We start from the raw sequence: 26,289 nt of genomic DNA, 5'->3' as shown, positions 1-26,289 counted from the left end.
TTAGAATAAAATCATTTCAGCAATCTAAAATATCGACTTTGAATACAATTATTGTCAATAATGGAAACATATTTATCAGATCTAATCAAATATGATGATTAGTTGCATAAATATTATTTTAGATAATTACGTCTCCCAAACTACAAAGTTCAGGAAGAAGAATGTCGGCCGGTTTGAGAATTCTTGTTGGTTGTAAACGTGTAATTGATTATGCAGTGAAGGTATCATAGAAGAATATGCATGATTTTTAATCCGTCAAAATTTGAAAGGGTTTTTGAACTGTTAATACAGTTTTGTTATCTCTGGGATGTTGTATAACTCTCGGATAGACTACTGTCCGAATTATTTTGTGTTTGAAGGAAATGATGTAACTATAAGTGCTTTTCTCGATTCCTGTATTTTATTATGTGGGTAGAAGATACCAGATCTGAATGGGATGATGTGCTTTAAAGAATCTTATGTATATCAATAGGTTTTATGTAATTGTTTTACCAAGGCCAATGCAAGGACATGAATTTTACTTTTAGTATGACTGATTACCTTATTAACAGAGCAGCCCCAATTTCTTTTTTTGCTATAAATCGCCATTTTATATTTATCTACATATATTTTTTAGAAATGAATGTTTATCCAACAACAATATTGTTTACCTTCTAATGATAACTAGTTAATGGAGTTCAACCAGTACTGAGGATTACTCAAAAGAAACAAATCATTTACAAAAACACACTGCATAACATATCCTAGAGACAACAGAAACTGCAAAATAACTGAAGATCACTTTTTGCAAAGATCTCATTTGGTCAAAGGATACATCATATAACATACAGCAGAAGCTAATACCTCCCTCAGATTTTTCAAAAGAACTAACAGAAAACTTTAACCAGTGAAAAACAGGATTCCTTAAATCCAGGGCTTTTTTCCCCTATAAATCTACCTCCGGTAAAAGGAGGTAATCCCAATTCAAAAAAGTATGTTTTTTTTCCAAAGTTGAATTTAGAATTCCCAAATGATTATACCTTTTAGGGATTTTGCTGTTTTAAGATAGTTTTGCTAATTTGTAAGTATATTTAGGTAAATTATAATACTGTTGAACAATTACTGAAATGCAATTCATTAATATTTCACACAAAACATATTTATGTAGATTTTGGTAATTTGCAAATTGTCCCAATTAAGACAATTTCCAAGAGAATTTTCCCAATTCAACCGGTGTCAGTGGCATTCCCAAATTGATGAAAAAAAGGCCTGAAATCACATGCTTAATTTACATATGACACGTCATGTTTGTCAGCAGATGGCTTTTAATCTTTTAGTCAAAACATACATGATCATTTGTATATAGGAGAGTAAAGAAAATACAGTTACTGTCATGGGATTCTAAAAGTTGATTTCAGCTTGCATAAAAAATACACTAAAATGACGGCTGGAATAGAGAACAAAAATGAACATTGTGGTTCTTTTTCATTATTTGATATTTTGAGTGATTGACCAATATGACAACTTTAGAAACAAAGTAGTAATCAAATCTATAGTACTGGTATTTGATATTGAGAACTGGTACACAACACTAGCAACAACTACAGTCAAACAAGCAGTGTTACCCAAATGCTTAAAAATCTTAATTGGCAATCTCTTGAACATTTACATTTCCTAATCTCTCACATGTATAATGTACTATAAAATAAAGTAAAATCTTATTGCAGTTGTAAACTTGTCATGTCATGAGACATCTGAACTACTTGATCTGAATTCTCATACTCAGTTAACAGTCTGTCCCAGACATAGCACCTCCCAGTCATTATCTTTGTTGATCGTTTGGCAATACACTGTTCATCTATGTAGATCGTGTGATTTTCAACTTTTAATCAGTACTTTTATACATCTCTATGTTTATACACAGCAAAGGTAATTTTCACAGTGCTAGATATTACACGGATTTCTGTAAAGAAATGACACATACTTCATATGCTTTAGTTAAAGTAAAGCGATGTATAGAGTGTTAAGACACAATCACTGGAAGAAATCAGTGAATATAGTTTGCATAAGTCTATATATGCAGTCTTTTAAGCTGAATGAGTTTTAAGTAATTCCTGTCATTATTCATACCATACAATTTGCACTGTTCAAGCACATAAAACATTGAAATGTGTAAGATTGTTTCTTGTCAGTAAAGGCAATAACTCCAAGTTACATTTCAGGTTCGGGTAAAGCCGGATAAGACAGGTGTGGTTACTGATGGAGTCAAACACAGTATGAATCCTTTTGATGAAATAGCTGTTGAAGAAGCTGTTAGAATGAAGGAAAAGAAACTGGCTGCAGAAATAGTGGTAGCATCATGTGGACCGCAGCAGTGTCAGGTAGCAGGACTGTTATTGCTAAGAAGGGAAGGGGCTACCATCTGTTATTTTGAGGGGGTATAGCTTTGTGTTTCAGCAAAGGGGAACAAAATTCTTGGTAAAATGTCAGTTTTGGGGAAAACTATATGTACAGGATTTGAAAGAAATCTTCTGGAAGACACATGTAAATGGTCACTGCTACAGAAGAAAAATAAGTCCTGGTAACATTCAGGCTTTTTTATGATGATTAATAATTTAATAGGATCCTTTCAGTATTTGCATTCTGATACGTCTTATTCTAAAGTTCAACTGTTGATTTCAATAACCAAATTTGTTTATATATTAAGAGAGTATTAAGTCTCACCACTCATTTACAAGCTGATGATTGACAGACTTTGGGAAATATAAAGTTACATCTCCTTTATGTGAATGTGGTGCCCTTCAGAGCACTCTTATTTTTTTGAAAGTTTGAGTGACCCTGTTTGGGTCATGACACACAAATCTTGCAAGGAACTTTTTATTTAACAATAATTCTGGCTATTGTAGGCATAGATATAAGGCTGATAAATACTTATCTGAGACAAGAGTTGTCTTTATGTCATAATCAAATTTCAAAACATCATTTGTTGATATAAACAAAAGTTTCATAAAAAAATTTATGTTTGCAAAATAAATTTTAGTTAATTGAATCACTTAAAAATCAATTTCTAGGCTACATTACATGTTTTTCTTTGTTTGAAAATTCAGCGGTCTGTTTTAAGCTACTAATACATATATTGTATTGGAACACTTCATTTGAAGTTGGTATACTAGGGATTCAAACCTTGTTTAAAGCATCGCTGTTGTAAAATTTCTTTTGCAGTCCATGGTTAAGTCAGTGACAGCAGTAAATTTATATAGGGTGTCCACAAACTGTCTGAAATACTGTTGAAAAAAGTGTTAAACCCAAAACAAACAAACTGTTTTTGCAAAAAAAAATATTCCAGCTGTTCTTACAATATTAAGCTAATTGTATAAAATTTTGTAACTTTACTTAAAACGATCTTATAGTTTAATATTTCTGTAACTAGTTTAAACTTGTTTTTATATGTAGGAAACCTTGAGAACTGCATTAGCTATGGGAGCAGACAGAGCTGTACATGTGTTAATTGACCCGAAAGATTATGCTGTTATGCAGCCCATACATGTATCCAAAATCCTGGCAAAACTGGCACAAGATGAAAAAGTAGATCTAATGATTCTAGGAAAACAGGTAACTGTTGTTATTGCTAACCATTTTAATATTTTCATCTTAATGATTCTGATGAGTCATCTTGGTACCAGGTAAGTATCAGTTAGGAACCAGATGTATGTTGAATCAATTAGACAGCATTAAGTATTTTTAGCTCGACTATTCAAAGAATAGTCTAGCTATTCTACTCACCCTGGCGTCGGCGTCACACCTTGGTTAAAGTTTTGCATGCAAGTACATATGGCTTTCATTTAAAGGCATATAGCTTTGAAACTTATTTTTAGCTCACCTGAGCAATGCTCAGGTGAGTTTTTGTGATCGCTCAATGTCCGGCGTCTGTCTGTCGTCTGTCGTCTGTCTGTCGTCTGTCAACATTTAGCTTGTGTATGCAACAGAGGCGGTATTTTTCAACTGATCTTAATGAAATTTGGTCAGAATGATTATCTTGATGAAATCTAGGTCGAGTTCGAAAATGGGTCATCTGGGGTCAAAAACTAGGTCATCAGGTCAAATCAAAGAAAAACCTTGTGTATGCGATAGAGGCTGTATTTTTCAATTAATCTTCATGAATTTTGGTCAGAATGATTATCTTGATGAAATCTAGGCCAAGTTCGAAAATGGGTCATCTGGGGTCAAAAACTAGGTCACTAGGTCGAATCAAAGAAAAACCTTGTGTATGCAATAGAGGCTGTATTTTTCAATTAATCTTCATGAATTTTGGTCAGAATGATAACCTTGATGAAATCTAGGCCGAGTTCGAAAATGGGTCATCTGGGGTCAAAAACTAGGTCACTAGGTCAAATCAAAGAAAAACTTTGTGTATGCGATAGAGGCTGTATTTTTTCAATTAATCTTCATGAATTTTGGTCAGAATGATAACCTTGATGAAATCTAGGCCAAGTTCAAATATGGGTCATCTGGGGACAAAAACTAGGTCACTAGGTCAAATCAAAGAAAAACCTTGTGTATGCGATAGAGGCTGTATTTTTCAATTAATCTTCATGAATTTTGGTCAGAATGATAACCTTGATGAAATCTAGGCAGAGTTCGAAAATGGGTCATCTGGGGTCAAAAACTAGGTCACTAGGTCAAATCAAAGAAAAACCTTGTGTATGCGATAGAGGCTGTATTTTTCAATTAATCTTCATGAATTTTGGTCAGAATGATTGCCTTGATGAAATCTAGGTCAGGTTTGAATATGGGTCCTCTGGGATCAAAAACTAGGTCACTAGGTCAAATCAAAGGAAAAGCTTGTATATGCGATAGAGGCTAAATTTTTCAATTGATCTTCCTGAAATTAAGTCAAAATGATTACCTTAATAAAATCTAGGCCAAATTTGAAAATGGGTCATCTTGGGTCAAAAAGTAGGTCACTAGGTCAAATAAAAGGAAAACCTTGTGTATGCGATAGAGGCTGTATTTTTCAATTGATGTTCATGAAATAGAGGCTGTATTTTTCAATTGATCTTCATGGAATTTGGTCAGAATGATAGCCTTGATGAAATCTAGGTCAAGTTCGCATATGGGTCACCTGGGGTCAAAAACTAGGTCAGTAGGTGAAATCAAAGAAAATATTTACTTATACTCAATATTTTTGCTCCAATTTTAATAATAATTGGTCAAAATATTTTTTTCCATGAAATCACTAGGTCAAACATGTTTACTCTGTTTAATATGTTGTGTTATGGTGTGTTTCACAGGTGAGCGACCTAGGGCCATCTTGGCCCTCTTGTTTTCTTTTTCTGGGTCAATTACAAACCTCACTGGGTCAAGTCCCATAACTCTGATATGTATTTTGGCCAAATTATGCCCCCTTTTGGACTTAGAAAATCCTGGTTAAAGTTTTGCATGCAAGTTACTGTCTCCAAAGCTAATGCAGATATTGAACTAAAACTTCACATGTGTCTTTGGGGTTATAAAACTAATTGATAGCATCAAGTCCCATAACTCTGACATGCATTTTGTCGAATTATGCACCCGTTTGGACTTATAAAATCCTGGTTAAAGTTTTGTGTGCGAGTACATATAGCTATTACTTAAAAGCATATAGCTTTGAAACTTACTTTTTTCTTTCTCTGCATCAATTTCCAACATCACTGGGTCAAGTCCAATGACTCTGACATATATTTTGGCCAAATTATGCCCCCTATTGGACTTAGAAAATCTTGATTAAAGTTTTGTGTGCAAGTTACTGTCTCCAAAAGTAATGCAGATATTGAATTAAACCTTCCTGTGTGTCTTCGGGGTTATAAAACTAGGATATAGCATCAAGTCCAATAACTCTAACATGCATTTCAATCAAATTATGCCCCCTTTTGCACTTGACCTGGAGTCATAAAACATCAGAGGATTGTTGTATAGCATGAGAAGTTGTGCATGGGATTTCACCAGTCAGACCAGAGTAATATTCCTTGACTTACCTAAAAATACACATAAAATGCGTAAAAGTTGTGTTGCATAAATATATCTTAAAAAATATTTCACCTAAATTCATGAAATCATGTACACTGACATAAAGTGGGGGCACCAGGGTCCTGCGGACCCACATCTTTAGTTTACATTATTTTCAAACCATAATTGTTATTCCCATTTTGAGAAAGCGGGACATAATACTATATCGCATTGTCCATCTTTCAGTATGTGTTTTCTTTGCAGGACTGTATGTAAGAAGGTATTATACAGAGTACCCAACTCCCGCCACAGTACCAATTTGTTTTCTTAATATTCAGATGAGTTTTAATGCTCTACTTTCAGTTTCTCGTGTTTTATGATATGCCCGGTTAGGTGGAGCTATTTAGATGGAGAATATTTATAGGTAAATGATTGAAACCAGATTGAATACTGTTTACTGGGGTTAAACCTAAATTGATTAACAGTTTGAGCAGAACTCTTATTTTTAACCATACATTCTATTTTCAGGCTATAGATGATGATTGTAACCAGACTGGGCAGATGACAGCAGCATTGTTAGACTGGCCACAGGTAAGGAACATCAGCAAGCTTGAAATTATGCAGTAGTCTCCCTTTACAGCAAAGAGACATCTCTGCTGGATACGAAGGAATTAGATCACGAGGACGCAGCCCAGCCCGAGTGATATAATAATATGCATCTGAACGACAAACAGTGATTTTATTCATGAGCAAATCACTGTTTGATATATATTATTTTGACTTTAACACATTATCAAGGGTTATTATGTTTGTCCTTGGCGATATCCATCAATTATTTGCCTGATTATTGTTGATTTCTTTTCCAGTGCGCCGCAATGCCGTCTAACACTATGACACAAATAATAATTGTGACGTCAGAAAAATTGTGACGTCAGAAAAATGAATTGTTGAATATTAACACACAGTTTTCAGCCTTCTTTGTTTAATAGGAAAACAAATCGGGTCATGTTAGAATATATTTTTTACATAAAAAATGTTTATAACAGTATGATTTTCTTAAGATTTCAATCAAATTATTTAAACAACCGTGCAATTATTTTACATTTATGCATTTGTTTTGTAATGGCAGAGTCTGCGAGTCATGTATGGTTAGGGGAGATAATTTGTGTTAGAGGTTTTAATACCAGAAGATCTCTTTTTGTAACAGTTTTCCTTGTAATGAAGTATTTGATCTGCATGTATCAAGGCAGAGCAATCAATGAAAATATTGAAGGTCCTTTTTGGATTCTAAAGCGGGAAAAAAAAACAGTTTTCTACACAATGGATATTGGTCTTTCTAAGACTTCTACAAAAATCATCAGTTTAAGTTTTAAAATTAAGTAACATCACACCCATCACAAAATTATCAGCTGTATTTGATTTAAGTACATTACTGAAAAAGACTCGGCTGAATGTTTTCAAACTGCACATAAGATTTTTGCATCATGTCATATCCCACCAATCTGTTTTTAATTATAGTCATTTTTTCCGCGGACATGGTAAGATAATTAGAGTTTTATGGATAAATGCATGATTGGTTGATTTGTCGCAATTTTTTTGTGACTTCAAATATAACCACATAGTGTCAGATCATTGTTGCAAACTTTTAATTGGAGAAAAGAAACTACCGGTACCTGTTTCTGTTTCCTTTTAAGGAATTTGATCATCAGACCATCATTATTATGTATGTGTGTACAGTTTAAGAAGAAAAGTGAAACTGCACATTTGATTGATTAATACAGAAAAAATAAATAATGAATCTGTTTCTTGTAAACATACCTGAATATTTGTTAAAGAATTAGCACTCTTCAACTTTACTTAAGCTGGAGGGTGCTATTATAGCTCTTGTGTGTATTAAAGCATACCTTGTTTTTTTGTCTTCAATAGGGAACATTTGCATCGAAAGTAGAGAAAACTGACGGTGATTTACAAGTGACGAGAGAGATTGATGGTGGTCTAGAAACTATAAAAATCAAGTTACCTGCTGTAGTGACAACAGACTTGCGACTTAACGAACCTAGATATGCAACTTTACCTAATATTATGGTAACATCTGTACAGTTTGAAATATGATAAAAGAAAACAAAACGTACTGCACAAAAATGAACTTAAACTAATATAAACTGAATGGCATCTCAAACATGTTTTTGTGTTAGACTGCTTTAAAATCACTGTTTGGATTTGGAACTCAGTTTGGGATGTACAGTTGTATTGTGTTTGGGAAACTGTCAGGCTGTCTTGCAGGTCAGTGATTCTACCCAGGAGCACCTTGGGCTTTCCTTTACCAGGGAGGGGCCTCCGTGGCCGAGTGGTTCAGGTTACTGACTTCAAATCACTTGCCCATCATGGATGTGGGTTCGAGCCTCACTCGTGACTTTGAATTCTTCATGTGTGAAAGCCATCCAGCTGAATTACGGAAGGTCTGTGGTTCTACCCAGGTTCCCGCTTAAGATGAAATAATGCACGGAGGGGCATCTGGGGTCTTCCTCCACCATCAAAGCTGGAAAGTTGCCATATGTACCTTAGGCATTAGTTTGTAGCCTGAGTACAGCAGCTGTGTCTGTGTAATAGAAAACAACTTTGCTAATATATGTGTGTTTTCCAGTAGATCTTGTTTATGAATTGTGAAACTCAGTTATAATAATTTAATTTCATAAGCATACAACTTTATTGCTATATGATGAAATTAAGGGAAATATTGTTTCTTGGAATTTCATCTCCTGGATTGATGCATCTACAAAATCCAGGAAAATCAAGTTGTTGAAGACATTTGGATGAATAATTATAATATAACAGTGAAAGCAACACAGTTTTGCTTAATATTTTACAGAAAGCCAAAAAGAAGCCTTTAGTTACAAAGAAACCAGGTGATTTGGGTATAGAAATAAAGCCAACACAACAGATTCTTAGTGTAGAAGATCCCCCAGTCAGGGAAGCCGGCCAGAAAGTCGAGTCAGTCGATGAACTTGTTGAAAAATTGAAAGATGCTGGCTTTGTCAAGTCATAGGTTTGTAACTTATAAAATTAGTTTTTAAAATCTCTGAGCAAGTTATAGTCCTGGCACTTGAATAACTTTTATGTTACAATCTTTTTTAATAAAAATCTCCATGAGCCTATATGATGGCTGCCACCAACCTTGATTTCTGGGAATTGCATTTTTTAAGGTCAGTGAATTGCCAGGGAAATTTGAAAACTGGTAAATGAAAACAATTATTTGATCAGTGAAAAGTCAGCGAATTCCACTTATTCTTGTTGGTGGCAACTCTGATTAAAGGGACATGCTGTCAGATTTATATCAAATTTTCTGAAATTAGTTCTCTGATGGGGATGCTGCACCATTTCATTGTCATCTTTGTTTGGTTTCGAAAAACAAATTATTTACCTCTATTACTCATTCTTGAATAAAAAAGAACACAATGGTCTGCAAAAGAAATCTAGCAGATAAGACTATATTATTTTATTGTTCTGCACTTAAGCATTTAAGATGTAGAGTCTGGTAAATTAAAATAAGAAAAACAGTTTAATGGTAAACATGTAGTTTGTAAATATAAGTTTGAGAGTAGTAAACAAATATAACAAGTTGCATTTATTAAGGATTATTATATTCCCATTTGTAAACTTTGTTAAGTTACAATGGAGCCTGAAACACAAATATTTTTCCATATTGACCAGTGAGTTTCATATTAGGATATGGAATGATTTGTATGTGAAAACAGTCTTGTATTTGTTAGAGGGCCTCATTGAAATTAAGTTTTGTATGTTATAATGTATAAAACTTAATGTTTTACCCAGTTTTGAGATATTACTATTACTACTGTCAGGTTAGTGACACCCTTTCTGATGTTATTTTAATATGTGTTGTCATGCTAAAAAGTTCATAAATGTGTATATTTTCAGTTTTACTCAGGCTAATGAATAAAATCAGTATAGAACTATATCATGTACAGGTGTAAATTTAAAGATAATTCGCTTTTTACAGAATATTATTGTGCTGCTTCAGTCTTGCAATGTATCTGCTGTAGAACTGGTGCATATTTCTCAATACAAATCTAATAATCTGTAAATACAATCTATGACACAGAAAATGGAACATTCACTTGTAAAATATTAAAATGTTCTATTTAGTAATCTATTTCATTACCTACACACAAAATTTACAAGCACACTCTTGGAATCGGTAATTTTGACCGATGCATAGTAAGATGCGCATAAAAAGAATTGTGAATGACACCTTTTTATGAGTTCATGGCAGTATTTATCTATTAGGAAAACACTTAATCCTTAGCATAATGGACATGATTGGTTCTGCCTTTGCGACCAGTGTAGATCATGATCAGCTTGCTCATCCATGCAGTCTGATCATGATCTGCACTGTTTGCTATTCAGTCAGTATCTTTTTGGTATGCACCCCTTTAAAGAGTTAATGGTGCAGTCAAAATTGAAAGATGAACAAGTTCATTATAGAAATTTAGCAGGGTTAGAGAAAGTCTTTCAGGTTGTAAATTATGTGTAAAATATGTTAAGTTTGTCTTTGTATTTCTATGAGTATAGAATACTTGTTATTAGTCCCCTACTGGTTGAAAACCAGTTTCGGGGACTATAGGAATGCGCTTTTCCGTCATTCCGTCCGTCCGTCTGTCCGTCCGTCCGTCCGTCCGCAATTTCGTGTCCGGTCCATAACTCTGTCATCCATGAAGGGATTTTAATATTACTTGGCACAAATGTTCCCCATGATGAGACGACGTGTCATGCGCAAAACCCGGACCCCTAGCTCAAAGGTCAAGGTCACAATTGGAGGTCAAAGGTCAACAGGGCTTTTTTCCTGTCCGGTCCATAACTCTCCCATCCATGAAGGGATTTTAATATTACTTGGCATAAATGTTCCCCATGATGAGACGACGTGTCATGCGCAAAACCCGGACCCCTAGCTCAAAGGTCAAGGTCACAGTTGGAGGTCAAAGGTCAACAGGGCTTTTTTCCTGTCCGGTCCATAACTCTCCCATCCATGAAGGGATTTTAATATTACTTGGCACAAACATACCTCATAATAAGACGATGTGTCATGCACAACTTTCAAACCCCTAGCTCAAAGGTCAAGGTCACACTTAGCAGTCAAATGTTAACATAGCATGAACAGGGTCTGTTTCGTGTCCGGTCCATAACTCTGACATTCATTAAGGAATTTTAATATCACTTAGCACAAGTGTTCCCCATGATGAGACGACGTGTCGTGCGCAAATCCCAGACCCCTAGCTCAAAGGTCAAGGTCACAATTGGGGGTCAAAGGTCAATAAGGTTTTTTCCCTGTCCGATCCAGAACTCTGTCATCCATCAAGGGATTACAATATTACTTGGCATAAATGTTTCCCATGATGAGACGACGTGTCATGCGCAACACCCAGTACCCTAGCTTAAAGGTCAAGGTCACACTTTGAGATCAAAGGTCAAGAGGATTTTTTTCCTGTCCGGTCTATAACTTTGTCATGCAAAGCAGGATTTAGATATCAGTTGGCACAAATATTCCCCTGGATGAGACAACATGTCATGCGCAAGAACCAGGTCCCTAGGTCTAAGGTCAAGGTCATATTTAGAGGTCAAAGGTCAAATTCAAGAATGACTTTGTACGGAACATTTCTTCTTCATGCATGGAGGGATTTTGATGTAACTTGGACCAAATGTTCACCACCATGGGGCACCCTTGTTTTTAGAATTACATCCCTTTGTTGTTACTATAAATAGATTTTATTGTAACTTTTTTATTACTGGCGGTAGAGAAAAATCGAGACCACTTTTCTGTGGTACAGCATGCATGTTACATCCAATTTTTAGGTGTATTTTGACCTATGTCTACCTGGTAAAGAGTTTCTTGTGGACTTATATTATATAGATTTTTTTTTTTTTTTTTTTTTTTTTTTTTTTTTTTTTTTTAAAGATTAATTTCTGTTTGTTGTTACTATAAATAACTTACATGATAACATTTTTATAATCAGCCAAAAAAATTCAATATGAAAACAACTATAGGTTTTTATATATATAAATTTTAATCCAAGTGTTTTGTTATAACATATTGTATATATAGTACAATATTGTTTATACATCATTGACAGATATCAGTTCATTATGTTATACTGCAGTAGAGAAAATTAGGTGCCCTCCAGTAGGTGACTTTGTATTGCATGGCAATACTTCATTCACTTGTTATATCTTATTTCAGTGCATTTCAAGATGGCATTGTCAGTTTGTGGAGCTGGGAACAAGACCAAATTATTTTTGAAAAAAAAAACTGTGATTACTGATTGGAAAACTTATTAATTGAAAGAATACAGTACTACATTAAGCTAATAGCAGAAGTTATTAATTTAGAATTATAACTTCATAATACTAATATTAAACAGACATAACGTGAAAGTATTTATTAAATGTTTTATTTATATACCAAATAACAGTTATATGTGCTCATAAGAAGGCCATGGCATAATATGCCTTAATTAAATTCTGCTTTGACTATTTTAGCATTAGTGGTAAAGTTCCTTTTTTGACAAAAAATTATTTAAGTGCTGAGTTATTGTCATGTTATTAAATACATTTTATAAAGAAAAGGAATACTGTTGGTTCGTAATGTGTTGGTTATTAATTGCTTGTCCCCTCAAAACCTTTTTTAGCTCACCTGTCACATAGTGACAAGGTGAGCTTTTGTGATCACCCTTCGTCCGTCGTGCGTCCGTCAAAAATTTCGTGTCTGCACAATAGTGGTTTCGTTTATGATTTTATTTTAACCAAACTTGCACTCAACTTGTATCACCATAAGATCTCGGTTCCTTTCTTGAACTGGCCAGATCCCTTTATGGGTTCCAGAGTTATGGCCCCTGAAAGGACCAAAATCAGCTATTTTGACCTTGTCTGCACAATAGCAGCTTTATTTATTTGATTTTTACCAAACTGGCACACAACTTGTATCACCATAAGATCTTGGTTCCTTTCTTGAACTGGCCAGATCTCATTATGGGTTCCAGAGTTATGGGCCCTGAAAGGGCCAGAATTAGCTATTTTGACCTTGTCTGCACAATAGCAGCTTCATTTATGATTTGATTTTAACCAAACTTGCACACAACTTGTATTACTATAAGATCTTGGTTCATTTCTTGAACTGGCTAGATTCCTTTATGGGTTCCAGAGTTATGGCCCCTGAAAGGGCCAGAATTAGCTATTTTGACCTTGTCTGCACAATAGCAGCTTCATTTATGATTTGATTTTAACCAAACTTGCACACAACTTGTATCACTATAAGATCTTGGTTCCTTTCTTGAACTGGCTAGATTCCTTTATGGGTTCCAGAGTTATGGCCCCTGAAAGGGCCAGAATTAGCTATTTTGACCTTGTCTGCACAATAGCAGCTTCATTTCTGATTTGAATTTAATCAAACTTGCACAAAACTTGTGTTGCCATAAGATCTTGGTTCCTTTGTTGAACCGGCCAGATCCCATAATGGGTTCCAGAGTATGGCCCCTGAAAAGGTCAAAATTAGCTATTTTGACCTTGTCTGCACAATAGCAACTTCATTTATGATTTGATTTTAACCAAACTTGCACACAACTTGTATCACCACAAGATCTTGGTACCTTTCTTCAACTGGCCAGATTCCATCATAGGTTCCAGAGTTATGGCCCCTTAAAGGTCCAAAATTGGCTATTTTGGCTTTTGCAGCCATATAGAGACTCTATTTATAGTTTTATTGATACAAACTTCCAAAATATCTTCAACAACAATAAATCTTGGATTCCATGACAAATCAGATCCAATCATAGGTTCCAGAGTTATTTTATATCTGATAACCTCCCCTGATTGTAGTCAAAATGGATTTATATCAGTAAGTATTTATCGGACTTATTTGAAATTTCATTATTATCATTAGTTGGACTGAGTCAATCAGGGCAGATAACTATGGACTGATTTTATGTCAAATTACCTCCCTTTATTTCAAATTAAAATGGGTATATCTCCGTAACTAATGAAGATACTGATCTGAAATTTCATTTATGTCAACAGATTTATTTGGCAGATCCTTCTTTTGTTCACTTACAATAATTTTCATTTTAATTACTTCCCTTTTAAGTTACTATAAATAGCTTATTTTTAGTAACTTTTTTATTATTGGCCGTAGGGAAAAACCGAGACCACTTTTCTGTGGTACAACACGGATGGTACCTCCAATTTTTAGGTGTATTTTGACATATCTGTACCTTGTAAGAATTTTTTTTTTCTTTTTGGTTAAATTTCTTTCTTTTGTTGTTCCTGTCCTTTGGACTTAGATATTTTTTCTGAGGACCTTCTTGTCCTCAAGTGCAATGATAACAGGTGAGCGATATAGGGCCATCATGGCCCTCTTGTATTGTATAGTACGTAATATTCATGTTTTAGTTTGAGTAATGACTTGTAGCTCACCTGAGCACAGACTGCGCAAGGTGAGCTACTGTGATACCCCTATATCTGTTGTCAACAGTTATACTGTTACAGTAACTTTTAGCTCACCTGAGCACAAAGTGCTCTGGGATGAGCTATCGTGATCACTCTCCGTCCGCCGTTGGTGTTCGCCCACACTTCCCTTTAAACAACATCTCCTAAACCACCAAGTCAGTTTTGATGAAACTTCACAGGGATGTTCCAAATTATCCCCCTAGGGTCAAATATGGCCCCGTCCTGGGGGTCACATGGTTTATATAGACTTATATCGGGAAAACTTTGTATTGAAAATATTCTTGTACAAAACCACATGGCCTAGGGCTTTCATATTTGGTATGTAGCATCATGTAGTAGTCCTTTACCAAGAATGTTCAAATTATCCCCCTGGGGTAAAACTGGCCCTGCCACGGGTGGGACATGGTTTAAATAGACTTGTATAGGGAAAAACCTTTAAAAAAACATGAGGCTTAGAGCTTATATGTTATGCTCTAGTGGTTCTCTACCAAGATTGTTCAAATTATGACTCTGGTGTCAATATATGCCATGCCGGGGGTGTCCCTTGTTTTACATTGACTTATATAGGAAAAATCTTCTTGTCCAGAACCATAAGGCCCAGACCTTAGATATTTGGTATTTAGTCTAGTGGTCAATTATCAGGTTTGTTCAATTAATGACCCTGGGGTCAAAATTGACTGTGCCTCAGGGTAAACAGTTTTACATAGGCTTATATTGGGAAAACTTTTAAAAAGATTCTTTTCTAAAACCATAAGGCTCAGAGCTTAGATAGTTGGTATGTGGCATGCTCTAGTGGTTTGAACTTGATCACAATTAAAGCACAGTCATAATGTTTGTCTTTATGAAATCAAGGTCAAGTTCTGAACTATGTTATGTTTGGTCAAAAGTAGGTCGCTAGCTGACATAGTAAGAAATATTTCTTCCTGATTTTTTGGGGGGGCTCCCAATAGAGATAGCCCCATTTATTTAAATAAGGTATGAACATTTGCAAAACAATAGCTATAAAAATAGGAAATTAAAACAAAGTAAGATGAACATATGAATAATAAAGTCAATGATATCTTGACACAATAGTTACTTCGCCAGTGAAATTGAACTTGTTCAAAAACAAAATGACAAGTAAAATCTAAAGAAGTTCCTTTTTTTGTTTTGTCAAACTTATATTATTATACGGAACATTTTGGAAATATACATCTATATATGTATCCGACATGGAATCAATAGATTTCAGTAACTGTAATTTTTCGTTATCAGTACTGTGCCATTTTATTTTTTCTTTAATTTTTCTAACTGTTTATAAAAATTTGTTATTGACTGAAAGTTGTTATGGTATTTATAATCATTTCTATATTTCCAAATTTCCCATTTTGTTTCATATATAATCATATTAATCAATTTGTTCACCTCCCTGTCTTCATTATATCCCAAAAAAACAAAACATTAAAAGCAGAATCACATATGTTAACATATTTAAACATTTCGTTCAAGTTCATATTTAAAAGAGTCCCATTTTTTTTCCACAAAATAACTGTCCAATGCCAGGTACAAGAAAGTTTCTCTTTGTTGTTTACATAATATTACAATTCAATTTGATAATTTCATAAGACTGAGTTTATGTTCTGTAAATATAATGTTGTGTAAAAATTTCCATTGTTTTGAAGAAAAAGAACCAGAAATTTGACCCATACAGTTTTCCGTGGCATATTCCATGCAAACAAGCTTTCCCATTTGTTTTCTACCTGTAAGAGATATTACTTCCTTTTCCAAACAGATAATATTTATGTCAGATTTAAATTTTCTGTATCTAAAATTTTACGATTACTATTCATCTAATATAAACCAGACAGGAATATCGTATATTTTTCATTGCTATAGTAGTTTTCTTTAAGAGCTTTAATGTACTTCTGAGGAATACTTTGCTTTGATAATATGCCATTTGGATATCCAGTTTTGCTTGTATTTCAATTTTGAAAGAAGATGTTCTGCAGTAATAAAATTATTCAGAACCAGATCCCAGATATCTTTCAATGAAACAATATCACATTTTAAGTTTAATTTAAAAAATATGTTTCCCTTGACATCTTTTCTCGTTATTTCCAAATAAGAACATATCTTTTATATCAGAAATAGCTGTGGGGCAAAAGTTTTATCTGAATACTACCCATTCATTCAGCGCTAATTAATAGAATTCGTTCATGTTAAATAATGCGTTAACATTTTCTAAAGATGAACATTTACAAGAAGAAAAGATCGTAAAAACAATGGATCGTGATCTTCATGAAACCTGATCAGAATATTTTTGATGAAATCAAAGACAAGTTTTAATATGGGTCAGGGTTATGTAGGGTCAAAAACCACCAGCACGATTCATAAAAAAAAAAGTATTGTAACACTCTTGAAGTCACATTATCTATCCAATGTCCATGAATTTTTGCCACAGTCTTTGTCCTTTTACAGTCTATGTTAAATTCAAAACTGTTTAAATAGAGGTCAAACAAGGTGACTATGTCAATATTGTTTCACAGTTTATACCCGATCTTCCTGAATAGGGGCCTCCGTGGCCGAGTTGTTAAAGTCGCTGACTTCAAATCACTTGCCACTCATCGATCTGGGTTCGAGCCTAACTCGGGGTGTTGAATTCTTCATGTGAGGAAGCTATCCAGCTGGCTTCTGGAAGGTTGGTGGTTCTACCCAGGTGCCTGCTTGTGATGAAATAAGGCAAGGAGGGGCACCTGGGGTCTTCCTTCGCCATCAAAATTGGAAAGTCGCCATATGACCTATAATTATGTCAGTGCAATGTTAAACCCAACAAAATAAATAAATGATCTTCCTGAAATTTTGTCTTAAGAAAATGTAGATGATGTTTGAAACTTGACTAACTAGGTCAAAATTAGGTCTTTAGGTCAAATTGTTGAAAATCTTCCTGAAGAAAGACCTCTAGTTTGTTAATCAATGCAGTTACTGTCTGTTTAATCCCCTGCCGTGGCGGAGGGATTATAGGAATGGTCTGCGTCCGTCCTTCCGTCCGTCCGTCCGTAACAAAATCGTGTCCGGTCCATATCTCCTAAACCCCTTGGAGGATTTTCATGAAACTTGGGTCAAATGATCACCTCATCAAGACGATGTGCTGAACCCATGAGTCAGCCTTGTCGGTTCAAGGTCAAGGTCACAACTCAAGGTCAAAGGTTTGAGCCTGCCATTTTGTGTCCGCTCTATATTTCCTTAACCCCTTGAAGGAATTTTATAAAACTTGGGTCAAATGATCACCTCATCAAGACGATGTGCAGAACCCATGAGTCAGCCATGCCGGCTCAAGGTCAAGATCACAACTCGAGGTCAAAGGTTTGAGCCTTCCATTTTGTGTCCGTTCTATATCTCTTAAACCCCTTGAAGGAATTTTATAAAACTTGGGTCAAATGATCACCTCATCAAGACGATGTGCAGAACTCATGAGTCAGTCATGCTGGCTCAAGGTCAAGGTCACAACTTAGGGTCAAAAGTTTGAGCCTTCCATTTTGTGTCCGCTCTATATCTCCTAAACCCCTTGAAGGATTTTCATCAAACTTGGGTCAAACGATCACCTCATCAAGGCGATGTGCAGAACTTATGAGTCAGCCATGTCGGCTCAAGGTCAAGGTCACAACTGAAGGTCAAAGGTTTGAGCCTTCCATTTCGTGTCCGCTCTATATCTCCTAAACCCCTTGAAGGAATTTTATAAAACTTGGGACAAATGATTACCTCATCAGAACGATGTGCAGAAATTATAAGTCAACCATGCCAGCTCAAGGTCAAGGTCAAAACTAAGGGTCGAAGGTTTGAGCCTTCAATTTGGTGTCCACTCTGTAGATCTCCTAAACCCCTTGAAGGATTTTCATCAAACTTGGGTCAACTGATCACCTCATCAAGAACTCATGAGTCAGCCATGTCAACTGAAGGTCAAGGTCACAATTGAAGGTCAAAAGTTTCAGCACTGTATCTCCTAAACCCCTTGAAGGATTTTCATGAAACTTGGGTCAAATGATCACCTCATCAAGACGTTGTGCAGAATTCATGAGTCAGCCATGTCAGTTCAAGGTCAAGGTCACAGCTAAAATCAAAGGTTTACCCTTTCACTATCCATAGCAGTGGCGGGGGATTTAGCTGTCTTTCAGACTGCCCTGTTATATACAAGTTATTATTAGAAAACTAGAATATCAGTATATGTATATGGGTGACTACTAAATTAAATTATTTTTAATTAGTAGCCTGTTGCAGTTTAAGATATGGACAGTGCAGGAAGATTCATTAACAACAAAACCCATGTTAAGAAATGTAGTTATGGTTCTTGGACACTGCACTTTGCAACAATATCCTCCAACTTTGTATACAGTTTGAATAATTTCTCTTCACAAAGTTATGGCTGGAACAACTACATTCAATAAAGGGAGATAATTGAACAAGTAAACCTGAAAGAGTTATGATTCTTGTGCACTGCACTTCCCCTCAGTGTTATCTGTTAACAAAATCTCTCTGATAGTTTTAGAATTAACTCAGCAGCCAAGTGTTAGAAATAAATTTAATAAAGGGAGATAATTTTAAAAGTAAGAAAGGAAGAGTCTGAAATCATTCATCCTCCACCTCTGGTTCCTGTGGTGAAGTTGGCTGATACTTGCGAAGAACAGGTTTGTACTGGTACAGAATCCAGGAATACTGCTTGGATTAACTGCCGCCATTACATAACTGAAATACTGTTGAAAGACTGTGTAAAGCCCAAAACAACAAACAAAACTGCTCTCCATTGATGTGTAATACAGTAAGACTGCAGGCCACCGACAGTGTCAGCTGGTTTCACTCCTTTAATCCAAGAACAAGTTTGGAGTTGTCAAGCGATAGTGTCGGTAAATTCCAAACAACAGTAGGTCTCCAGCTACTTAGTGTCTGTCTAATTGCATACTTAGTAGCTTTCTTGTCCCGGCCATTTTTCAGATAACTGTTTGTGCCCTTGGTTTTAACCTTTGCTATCTCTCAGAGGACATCTACATCTACACTTTTCCACCCAGCCGTCAATTTCTGACTATCACTGGGCGACACTGTCAGAGAAACAGTTGTTAAAGAAATGAGTATGTTAGCGTCAGCTTAGAACATGCCAGCAGTAGGAAGTTCCTGTTGCGTCGTGGTGTCCCGCAAAGCAGAGTATTATCCCCTACACTCATCCTGCTTTTCATCAATGATCTGGTGTCTGAACTACCGAAAGGAGTTATGGCTGCACTCTACGCTGACAACCTGGTGTTATGGTGTAAGCAAGAACATGCCACAACAGTCACACACAGGATGCAAGAAGCCATCAACAAGCTTTCAGCTTGGGCTGAAGATTGGTGTGTCTCGATCAATACAGAGAAATCGTCCACCACACTATTCTCCCTGTCGTCAAAGCATAGGGAGGGTAAAATCAAGTTGGGAAATACTTCGCTGACTGAAGCAGCAGACAAGGCAAAATACCTTGGAGTGACCTTTGACAAACGGCTAATCTGGAAGCCCCACATAAGTCAAGCAGAAGGGAAGGCCCGTAGGAAGCTTGCCATGATGCGCAAACTTGCTGTAACAACATGGGGAGCAAATGAGCACATACTCAAGACAGTATATCAGGGAACAGTGAGACCCCATTTAGAGTATAGCTCAACTGCCAGGTCCACTACTGCCAAAACTAACCAACAAGCTCTAGATAAGGTTCAAAACCAAGCATTGCGGATCATGACAGGTGCTACAAAGTCTAGACCAATCTCCGTGGAGAAGCAAACAGGTACACAGACGTTACAAGACAGGAGACATGCAAAGGTCCTGCTTCAAGCAGAGTTCAGGTCTTTTCAAGACCATCCCATGAAAGCCAAGTTGGATGGCTACACCAAAAACCGGATCAAACGTAGCAGCTTCGTTCACGAGGCAAAGAAGCTCAATCGAGAGTTCAAAACTGAGCTGAATATACCAACGACTCCCTGGGTAGAGAAGACATTATAAACCCTCTAGCGAATGATCTGTCCTCAGTGACTGTGAGACTTGCTGTTCCTCATCTTGACCGCGGGAGGCAAGAGGATGAAGGTATTCGGAAGAACCTCACTCTGGCTATGATCAATGAAGACTATCCTCTGGAAACATTGACTCATGTCTATATAGATGGATCAGCCACATGCGCCATCAAAGATGGAGGAGCAGGAGTTTTCATTCAATACCCATCTAGCAAGAGAGAAACACTGTATGCAGCCACAGAAAAACACTGCAGCAATTACAAGCCGGAGACTAAAGCACTCATGAAGGCCGTCTCAATGATTGAAGACTCGGCAGAAGAAAGCTCCTCAGTCGTCTTTGTCACAGTCACTGTCTGTCATGGAAGCTCTGATCAATAATAAAGCTCCGCAGCTAGCCAGGAGAATGCAGAGCCTGAGTAAAACTTGCAAAGTAGCGCTTCAGTGGATTCCATTGTGGACTTGCAGGCAATGAAGAGGCAGACACACTGTCTAAGCTAGGAGCACAGTCAGGACAACCAACAACACCTGTGAGCTACAACGAGAAAGTCACCATCATCAAGGCACTAACGAGACCAAGGATAGAGGAAGATGCTTTTCATCTCCTTGGCCGGTCTGAACAAGTGATGCTGGTCAGGCTTCGCTCAGGGCACAACAAGCTCAATGCTAACATGTACAAGAAATACAGACTGGCACCATCACCAACTTGTCCATGTGGTGAGGAAGATCAGACTAGGGAGAATATACTTCAGAGATGTAAAAGGAGCGAGCTGCGACTTGGCCAATAGATACCTCAATCTACCAGAAACTATGGAGGCATTGAGGATCTGCGGCAAACCACAAGTTTCATCGGGGCTACTGCAAGGCCGTCGCGGGCGGTCCGGCCGACCCGGCCATAGCCGGACCACATTTTTGGCCGAGCATGATATCGGTTGTACCAGTTTTTTTCGCATAAAATTTCAGCTTTTGCTTAGATTAAAAGTGCCGAAATATTGCCTCGCTAATTATCCGCGGTATCTGTCATGATTGCCCGCGGGGTGTGAAAACTTCGGCACACTTCGTGTCAAACGTATCGACCCTGCTTGATTGGATTAATCATAATTAAATGCTTATCTAATATATCTTTAATCCGGTATGATCTAAAGGGCGATTTTTTTTTCATAATCTATAATAACTGATTTGATGGAAAAAAAATAGTCGTATGTTTAAAAAATGGAAACAAATGTGTTTTTCGTGGTATAATAAAACAAAACTAACCGAAAGCTAATATCTTCTAATTATTTTGAATAATCTTAAATAATTGCTTTAAATCAAATAAAATGCCGACGTACATCTAAACTACAAAATATATATAACTTCGTTTCTATCTACTCTAAATTTTGAAACCGTACTTGGCTATGTCTAAGTATCGCTGTAAAATGGACTACCTGAAATTCCAAGCCACCTAAGACATTCTAAGTTTCCGAAACCACCTTGGGTCAAAAAACCAGTGAACAGAAATATTGCAGCCTTAGCGTGGTCACTAATAGACGGGTTGCAATTAAATGAAACTAATGACCTCGTTTTTGTCAAGTTATGTTGCTCACTGAGACGGCAAGTTGTAAGTTCGAATCTTGAAAAAAGCCTATCAATTGTAATGCCTCTGGACCTTGATGATCACAAGAGGGTCGAAATATTGTTTCTTGTATGCCACAACCAGAGTGAAATACATCAACATTCAATGGCAAATGGATAGTTTCCTTGAATTGACTTGAACAATCTTATGGAAAAAGCTTCAATAGCAAGGAAAACGACTACGGCATCCCAATTTTAACATTTTCTCGGGGGAGACCCCCAAACCCCACTCTCCTGCCTTCGGCACTCGTGGGACGCCTTCGACATCCCATGGCCCGACCACTTTTTCGAAGCCGGCGACGGCTCTGTACTGGTCAGACAGTGTAGTTGTGAACGAAGAAGAAGAAGAAGAGTATGTTACAAATGTTAATAGAATAAAAGCTAAAAAGACATTATGCTACTCGTACAGTTAAAATATGACAGAAGCGATGCAATTACATGTTGACCACCGCCAGCCTCTCTAAAGATACTGAGGCTTGGGCTGGATTTGACATAGGTTGGTTAAGGGTGTTCGGATGGTCCTCGGGAAGTAGGAGTTAGAAAAATACTGAGTGTGAGTTTGGTGGATTAAGTAATTTAAGTGTCTAGTTGGGATAAGATGAGATTGGGTGGAACTGGTGTTTTCAGTGGTACTTGTCTCTTTTAAGGTTAAATTACAGAGTTATAGTATATTCTCCATTGTGCCACTTTTACAAGACAGAGAGAGAAACTTTGCTGTTTATTCCATTTCTACCAGATTTCCTACCGTCGACAGCCCATCCTAGACTGTCCGGATCAGAAACTAACATTGGAAATGCTGGTAGTTCCAGGTGTCTGCTCATGACAACTTCTTTTTTGTTTCCAACTTACTTCAGCTTCCTTGGCACTTCCATCTGTCCTGCGTTTATTATCCTTGTCTTCTTTGAGCCTGGTTTATCTCTGCACCATGAGCAGCTAGGCAGCTGTAAGACAAACAAAAGGACCTATGACTAACGCGAATATCGTGCTACGACCACAAAGAGGAATTATGAATGATCTTACGGTCACAACGCGACCAGGTGGATCATTACTGTCCTTACAGAGTGACAAGTTAGCACTGCCGAATGGCAAGTAATCAGTTACTGCCAAATGACGAGTAGGCACTGCCGAATGGTAAGTAGTCACTGCCTAATGACAGGTTAGCACTGTCGAAAAGCAATTAACCACAAATGAACATTTAAATCATGTTTATAGGTATAATATTGGTAACGTAAAATGTAGTAACGAACTTTACTAGGAAGAAAGTTCTGAAGTATAATGTTTAATTATGTACCTATATAAATTCTGTTAAAAATGTGGCTTGCATTTCACAAGTAAATATGAACAGGCAGAAAAAAATCCGTGTTGTACCTTTGGTATTGTATATTGCTGGACTACTTTTAGTTAAAATGCATGACCTTGCACAGTTCTATAAATACTTCACTCATTTCTATTTCAACATCGGCAAACGTTGAAGATTTCGTTCGATAAGAAAACATTTAGAATTGTGTCCATAGGACACGGATGCCCCCACATACTATGCCATTCTCTATATGTCAAAAACTATCAAAGAGCCATAACTGCAGTAAAAAATATTCGCAAAAAAAATCCTTCCTTTATAGTCATCTGCACATCGAGCTTGTTCATCTGTGAAAGTCTGCAGCAAATCAGGCTGATAGTGTGGGAGGAGTTTGACACTCACGATTTTTCTCTTATTCCATATAGCAAAAACTATCAAATGGTCATAACTGTGATAAAAATAGCCACAGAAAAATCCTTCCTTTATGGTCATCTGCACATCAAGCTTGTACATCTATGAAAGTTTGAAGCAAATCAGGCTATTAGTGTGGGCGGAGTTAGACACACAAGATTTTGGGACGGACGTACGGACAGCAGCAACGCTATATGCCCTCCCCCACCCCCACATAAATGTGTAGGGGACTAAAAAAGGTGGAGGTATATAATAAAAGGGTCATTACAACAGTAGTCAGCTCTGTGATTTTGTATTCGGTTGTCGTGGATTTTGCAAGGATTCGACAGATTAAACTTGGCGCTTGCGCGCCTCGTGAGAATGCACTCGAGCTGAATACAGCATCCCAGATCGAGCTACTATTATACTACATATGCCGATTTTGTTGTCATTTTAAGATTGAAAAGCACAATACTTTCTGTAGATTGTGTCTCTCATACGATACGTAACAAAGTAACGTAAGTAACAAATATGTAGCGTTCGGCAGCGCATTGCATTATTCTATCATTTAGAATGTTTCAAATGTCTGTAATTTTTGGTCCGTAGTGAGTTGTTTCAGATAAGCATACGCTGTATACTTTCTGTATTTACACTAAGAAAATGTTATTCTCAATTATATTGAGTCCTTACTTTTGTTTAACAATGAGAGAAAAATATGGTAAAATCTTTTTCGTTCTGTTTTGATTCGTTCCTCGATTACAAGTAAGTTGTAGTTTCGTATGCTCTTATATTCTAATTTTCGTTAAGATCATTGCAGTACTATTCTAACGAGTTCCATCAGCTGTTGTACCAGGTACTTCAATATTACAATTTTTGAAAGAAATACATCTTTTATTTTCATGTAAGGTTTTCCGCGAATAAAAAAAAAAACACACACACAAACATTTTATCACGGTGCTTTTGGTGATAAAATGTCATGCTCATATTTTTCAGTTACCCCATAGATGCAACTAACATCTTACCTAAGCGATTCTTCGCATTTCATTTGACTGACTAGTTCGGCACGTACACAATAATCCCCAAAACCTATTCCTCAACCCAGATCACAAGTTTTTCAGACAACCCAAGTTCTGAGAATATATTTGCAAAAAAAAAAAAAAAAAAAAAAAATAATAATAATAATAATATGTGTTTTCATTCGGAAACATAATTATGTTCTCCACATCAGAGTGTTATATTATATCTTTGGATAAATTTAATTTTAATGACCCATTAGGAAAGCTAAACTAAACAAATATATAGAATTATTCATTCTGTCTGGAGAAGGTAAGCTATATAATTGCATCTTTGGTGTTGATGTTGTTGTTGTTTGATTTGTTGAACTCTTAGGAAGTCTTAATCACAATATTTTATCAGAAGTGTAAATCTTAGTTCTCAGTAATAGTAAATCAATTAAGAAAGTCCTTAGAAGACCTGGATAAATTTTTATTTTCCACGTTGAATTTTGGTTGGATTCATATTAGATTTTGAAACTTGAAACAACATTGAACCATTGATGTTCAAAGTTGATTTTAAAGGCACTGACCTCCAGATTTTGGCTAAAAATGATCTTTCCTTAAAACTGAAGTTTGGTCATATTATGAACATTAGAATATGAGTTTTGTTTGTAAACTATCTTTAAAAAATGCCTAATCAAGAAGAAGAAAAAGCCCGTCGGGAATTGAACCCTGGCCGCCGCGGCAATAACTACCAATACTGCCATGTAGGACGATGTGTTAATACACGCGTGAAATATAGATATTTATTATAAACGCTTTTCGATTTGCATTGTGAAAATTAGTAAAAACAACTAATTCTCATGTGTTGAAACTTCCCATAACATATGGTCTGTCAGTAGTTTCTAAGCATCCTAAGAAATATAGCATTAGAATCTAACTTCCTGATGCCATTATCTTGACCGGTATAGTGCACACTGCAGCTGGTAATGTTAACAGGTTCTCAGTCCAAAACATACATTTTCTTGAAAGCACCTATGTTCTTTGCACCACGGCACTTGAAAATCTAGGTTCTCGAAATAAAACGTGTGATCAAAGTCAAGAACAGTCTCAATAACATATAAACTTAGGTTTTTGAGAATATTATATATTTACCCAAGTCGCGAGTAACTTTAAAAACAGGGCCGTATAAATTTGGGTACACAGCAGTAGAACAAACTCCCTGTCACAGCAAACAAATACTGCATTTATAAGCTATATTTGAGCAAAGGGCATTAACAATGTATACAGTTACTACCACAGTCATCATTTCCTCAATATTATAGCTTGAGCGAAGCATGCCGAAATAATAATGTATACATATGGATGCACATCCGGTCTACCAATGTCAGGTTCATTCCGAATTCGAAGAGCTTATCACGGAACCGCCCTTGATAACTTCGTTATATTTAGTTGAAATATTATGTGCAAGTGTTTATCTAGATCTACATGTGGTTATAATTAAATTTCAAGAAGAATC

The 26,289-nt window shown here is 36.3% G+C and overlaps 1 protein-coding gene across 1 annotated transcript; it reads left to right on the top strand.

Moving 5' to 3' along the window:
- The first annotated feature begins 70 nt into the window (after positions 1 to 70).
- Positions 71 to 12,614, top strand: LOC123561420 (electron transfer flavoprotein subunit beta-like). The gene is made up of 7 exons (XM_045353785.2): positions 71 to 221; positions 2,202 to 2,360; positions 3,433 to 3,591; positions 6,490 to 6,552; positions 7,888 to 8,046; positions 8,831 to 9,007; positions 12,215 to 12,614. Exons 1-6 carry the CDS (start codon positions 162 to 164, stop codon positions 9,005 to 9,007), a joined length of 777 nt encoding a protein of 258 aa, XP_045209720.1. The 5' UTR covers positions 71 to 161; the 3' UTR covers positions 12,215 to 12,614.
- The last annotated feature ends 13,675 nt before the right edge of the window (positions 12,615 to 26,289 follow it).

The sequence above is a fragment of the Mercenaria mercenaria genome, chromosome 10 (assembly GCF_021730395.1).
Source record: "Mercenaria mercenaria strain notata chromosome 10, MADL_Memer_1, whole genome shotgun sequence".
Classification (NCBI taxonomy): Eukaryota; Metazoa; Mollusca; class Bivalvia; order Venerida; family Veneridae; genus Mercenaria; species Mercenaria mercenaria.
Note: the sequence above shows the minus strand (reverse complement) of the source record. Positions and strands in the feature narration are given on the sequence as shown.